Source organism: Penaeus monodon, chromosome 5 (genome assembly GCF_015228065.2).
Source record: "Penaeus monodon isolate SGIC_2016 chromosome 5, NSTDA_Pmon_1, whole genome shotgun sequence".
In the NCBI taxonomy this organism is placed as follows: Eukaryota; Metazoa; Arthropoda; class Malacostraca; order Decapoda; family Penaeidae; genus Penaeus; species Penaeus monodon.
The window spans coordinates 22,687,270-22,692,792 of NC_051390.1; the positions used below are offsets into that span (position 1 = coordinate 22,687,270).

At 39.7% G+C, this 5,523-nt stretch overlaps 1 protein-coding gene across 1 annotated transcript; it reads right to left on the reverse strand.

Moving 5' to 3' along the window:
- Nucleotides 1-1,709: 1,709 nt before the first annotated feature.
- Nucleotides 1,710-4,687, reverse strand: LOC119573488 (the record flags this gene model as incomplete). The annotated part of the gene is given in 4 exon segments (XM_037920705.1): nt 1,710-1,859; nt 2,768-3,115; nt 4,284-4,352; nt 4,597-4,687. Coding segments are annotated over 4 exon segments (658 nt in total), but the record flags the coding sequence as incomplete, so codon positions are not given.
- Between the last annotated feature and the right edge of the window lie 836 nt (nt 4,688-5,523).

Here is a 5,523-nt window from a genome sequence, read left to right on the forward strand (position 1 = left end):
AAAGCATTCACAGTATAGTAGCAAAATACCTTCATGTCCTTGAACATCCTGATCAGTGTCATGGTGGTTCCTGGTATTGTTCGATGCTCTTGATTAACTACACAATTCGTTACAGTTTTCTGCTGCGTAAGAACATCGATACGAAACACAAAGAACCTGTGATATTTCCTCTCCCTACTTTCAGTTCGTGTTGCATAGACTAAAAAAAATGTCTGCTAATGCTAGTAGGAGCCTTGACCGAAGTTGTGGCTGGTAACTGCCTTTTTTTTGGCCTGTATGGTTGTTCATCGATGACTATTAGGCATTTTCTTTTAAGTATGTCTCTTCTCTTTCTGTATAGGGTAACTTTCATAAATTTTCCCCGTATCAATTTGTAACTGTTTCTTTCGTATTTCATTAAATGAAATTACATACATATGTTTATATATATATATATATATATATATATATATATATATATATATATATATATATATATATATAATTAGAAAAATTGTACACGCACACACAAACATACGTATGTATACACACACGCACGCACGCACGCGCGCACTACACACACACACACACACACACACACACACACACACACACACACACACACACACACACACACACACACACACACACACACACACACACACACACAGATAATACATGTATAATATATATAATATGTATGTATTTATATGCATATACATACATATATAAACATATACACATAGGCCTACCTTTCTCTCTCTCTCTCTCTCTCTCTCTCTCTCTCTCTCTCTCTCTCTTCTCTCTCTTTTCTCTCTCATCTCTCTATCTATCTATATATATATATATATATATATATAATATTTATATATATATATAATATATATATATATATATATATATAATGTCGTGTGTGTGTGTGGTGTGTGTGTGTGTGTTTGTGTGTGTGTGTGTGTGTGTGTGTGTGTGTGTGTGTGTGTGTGTGTGTGTGTGTGTGTGTGTGTGGTGTGTTTATATATGTATATGTAAACGTATATGTATATATATTATATATATATATATGATATATATATATATATATTATATATATGTGCGTGCGTGCGTGCGTGCGTGGTGTGTGTGGTGTGTGTGTGTGTGTGTGTGTGTGTGTGTGTGTGTGTGTGTGTGTGTGTGTGTGTACGTATGTTTATGTGTGTACGTATGTTTGTGTGTGTACGTATGTTTGTGTGTGAGTGTACGTATGTTTGTGTGTGTGCGCGCGCGCGCGAGTGTGTGTGTGTGTGTGTGTGTGTGTGTGTGTGTGTGTGTGTGTGTGTTGTGTGTGTGTGTGTGTACATGTGTGTGTTGTGTGGTGTGCGTGTGTGTGTGTATATGGACAATACATACATACGTGTAGGTACAGAGAGAAAGAGAAAACAAAATAATCAGATACGTCTACACCCCCACGTGTGAGCGCGCATGGGGATGAGAATGAATAACAGCGAGCCTCAATGACTGGGCTCTCTGGTGTGGTCATAACAAAGTTGTTTTCACCTGTGGGAAGGCCACAGGATAAGGGATTCATTATCACTGGGAGAGATAGAGAAGCGTGGAAGTGGGGGTGGATGTCAAGGAGAAAACAGTCAAAACGAAGAAAGAAAGAAAAGGTGATATGAAAAAATAAATAAATAAATATGAGAGAAGAAAAAAAATAATATACGGAACTCAAATACACAAAACCAACCACTCACCGTGTCTACGATATCTGTCATGGGCAGCACAGTGTCCCTGCCGACATAAGAATCGCCCTGGAATCCCCGGGTTGATCTGTCCATCCCCTTTAGGATCTTCTTTGGACATCCTGCCGTTGGAGTTGGGACTGTTTCCTCCGCTGACAGGACCTGTGGTGAAAAGGATGTTGTCAGAGAAGATTACCTGTTGTCTATCGTCGGCCCGGGTTAGTGATGGGGAATTCCTGTTAGTAGTGCTATGTGGTAACCTCTCAGCGGTGGATGGATGCTGTTAGCGGTGCCGTAATCCTCTTAAATGTTGGCAGCAGTTTGTTAGAGATGGTTCTCTCTCTCTCTCTCTCTCTCTCTCTCTCTCTCTCTCTCTCTCTCTCTCTCTCTCTCTCTCTCTCTCTCTCTCTCTCTCTCTCTCTCTCTGTGTGTGTTTGTGTGTATGTGTGTGTCTGTCTTTTTGAGCAACCCACTGCTGGTTCACGATTTGGGGAATCGCCTGAATACTAATCGACCATGGAGGCTTGTGTTTTCTCGGAGGATTTTTTTATGACAAAATATATTACCTCGACCTTCATTTTTCTTTATAAACCTCTTCTTTATTTTCTCCTTCATTATATTTCCTCTCTTAGCCGAAAGAACAGGAAATGATACTTACCAGGGTTTCTAGTTTCAAGATACTTGGTATTATTTTAGAAATCATTAGAATTATTACCCTGAATTTTTATTCGACAAATTACTCCCTCATAGGCAACTCACGAGTTGCCTATGAGGCAATGAAGCAACCGGAAACGTGAAATGTTAAAATAACTGAAGCTTAAAATTGCCTTAAATTAGCATGGTGAGTTTGAATATGAAAATATAACGCACGGCCTCCATAACGGACTTCTGAATCTGAAGCATAAACGCTTTGCCTCCATAACGTACTTTTGAATTAGAAACATTAGCGCTTGTTCTTCCCGTCCCTCCGGCATCCCGCCTGGAGTCCAGAAGAGAATGGAAACGTGAACCACCAGCACCAACACCAAAGGCAGTTAGGTAACCAGGCTCTGGGAGATACACTCATTCACCTTCCTCGCCCGAAGACAGCGAAGGATCAGGCGGAGGAGGAGGACCGGGATGCTGTTGACCCCCTTCGTCGCCATCTCGGTCGGGCGTGTAAATCTTCACTATCGTATGTGGAACGTGCGCAACCTGCCCGAGAACGTTCACCACTTTCCACCAGTTCTTGCTGTCGTCAAGCACTTCGAGGTATTCTCCGCGGACGACGGACAGCTCTCTGTGGTTATTCGCCGTTCGCGATTGCGTCACTTGCACGACCTTCGCCGATCGCGCCGTCAGGCCGCCTAGCCACACGCGCTGGTGCCGCTGGTACTCCGCGGGGAGCTCCGATGGGGTCTCCTCGTCGTCCCATTCTCCTGCGTGTAATCTTCTACGATGACTGGCGACGCAATCGCTCTCCTTCTCGCTCTCTTTTCTCTCCTCTCCTCTCCTCTCTCTCTCTCTCATCCTCTCCTTCGTCTCTTCTTCACCCTCTCTCCCTCACTCACCTCACTCACACTCATCACTCTCCTCCTCACTCCCACTCTCACTCTCACTCTCACTCTCACTCTCCTAACTCACTCACCTCACTGATTCACTCTCTCTCACCTTACTCACTCAATCACTCTCTCACCTCACTCACTCTCTCTCACCTCACTCGTCCACTCTCCTTCTCTCTCTCTCTCGTGTGTCTCGCAAGTCACGGACGCCTCTAGTCTCCACTTCCCCTGCGGCTCCTCAATCCGGGCCATTATAATCGTATTTATTCTTTGTGGTGATTTATGATGATCGAAGTAAAGTTAACGAGAAGGAAGAATCACGTAGGATAATAAGGGTAAAGCTGATACGAAGGGAGAATTGAGAATGGCAAATATGTAATAAAGTTGGCGGGAAGGAGGGATTAAGAATGGTAGTTAAGGGTAAAGTTGATGAAAGAGATTCAAAGAATAAAGGAGAATCAAGAATGGTGGTTAGGGTTAAGTTGACGAGAAGCAAGTATGATGATCCGGGTAAAGTTGATGAGATAAGCGCGAATTACGAACGATAATTGGGATAAGGCTGATAAGAAGGGAGAATTAAGGGTGGGAATTTACGATAAAACACGAATAATGTTTAGGGTAAAATTGATAAGGGAGAATCAAAAATGGTAATTAGGGTAAAGTTGACAAGAAATAAGTAAAATGGGTAAAGCTGTTAAGGGATAGATAGAAGTTAATATGTAGAAAGAAAAAATTAATAAAATGATAATTATCGGCAAAGTTGACAAGAAGCATGAATGGTGATTTGGATAAAGTTGACAAGAAAGAATCAAGAAGAAAATGTAGTAAATACGATAAAAACAGAAGGAAGAAAAATTTTATTTTCCGTCGTTATTGTTACTTTCGATATTGTCAACGATGAATATCATTGTTTTGTTTATCGTTTTTCAAATATTATTTAACTAATCTGTTCCATTTTCCATTTCTCGTTTTGTTTGTAAAATTTTGAAACAATAGATAACCTCGGTATTTTAACGGTTGAATATTAAGTAGAAATATTGTACACTTCGTATTTTAGTTGTAAACATGTCATTTCTCCATTTAAAAATATCCTCGATGTTATTAATACTAGATGCTGTAAAATTAGCATTAATAGCAGTTTTTGCGTTAATACCTAATGCAATCAACATTATTAGAAAAAATAGTAGTAATAAGGCAGTAGTAGTTTTAGCAAAGTGGTATCCCCGCTAGCGAAGTTTTAGTAGCCGTAGTAGGAATAGTAAGTACTTTTCGCATTATTAGTAAATTTTAGTAGTATATTGTTGTCATAGCATTAGCGACAGAGGAGTAAAGTTAGTTATGTTGGTGATAATACTGACAGTCGCTGTAACAGTAGTAAGGAAGATAGCTGTTGTAATAAACACAAGGGTAACAGCAGAATATGGACTTGGGAGCAGTAAGAGTTATCATATTCGCAGCAGTGTTCGTAGTAGCTAGTTATAGTAGTAGCTTTTGTAGCCGTAAACTAGTAGTAGTTGTCGTTGTAGTAATAGTAGTAGTAGTAGACCTGTATTCACAGACGCAACGATCGTAGAACTAGTGATCACAGTATTACACTGTATGCTTGCTTTGTCAGTCGTACTTTTATGGTCAGTAAAGTCGTTATTAATATCATTACCATCATTCCTTACAAAATTTATTCTCCATTACACCATTCATAAGACGAAAGAATACATTAATAAATATAATGGTACGTACTCACTCCAAGATCATCACAACATGAAAACTACAATTAAGTATCATGCTGTGACCACGGCGGCTCAGACATGAACCTACCGTTAAAAAAAAAATAACTAGGTCTAGTCTTATCATAGCCATTGGTATTGTAATCATAATAATAGCAGTAATGATAATCAAGAGAAAGTTTTCAAATGCACACCACACAAAAAAATACATCTATATTACAAAGGGGAGAGGGGGGAAGGAAGCAAGCAAGGGAGGAAGGAAGGAAGGAAGAAGGAAGAGGGAGAAGAGAGGGAGGGATATATATATATATATATATATATATATATATATATATATATATATATATATATATATATGTATATATATATATATATATATATATATATATATATATATATATAGAGAGAGAGAGAGAGAGAGAGAGAGAGAGAGAGAGAGAGAGAGAATAAGAGACAGACAGACACAGAAAGAGAGAAATGGAGGAACTGATCTGATGCCTGAGTATACCGCAGAAACAGCGCTGCTCCCTTGCCAGCAGCAACGGACTGACTCCAGCAACA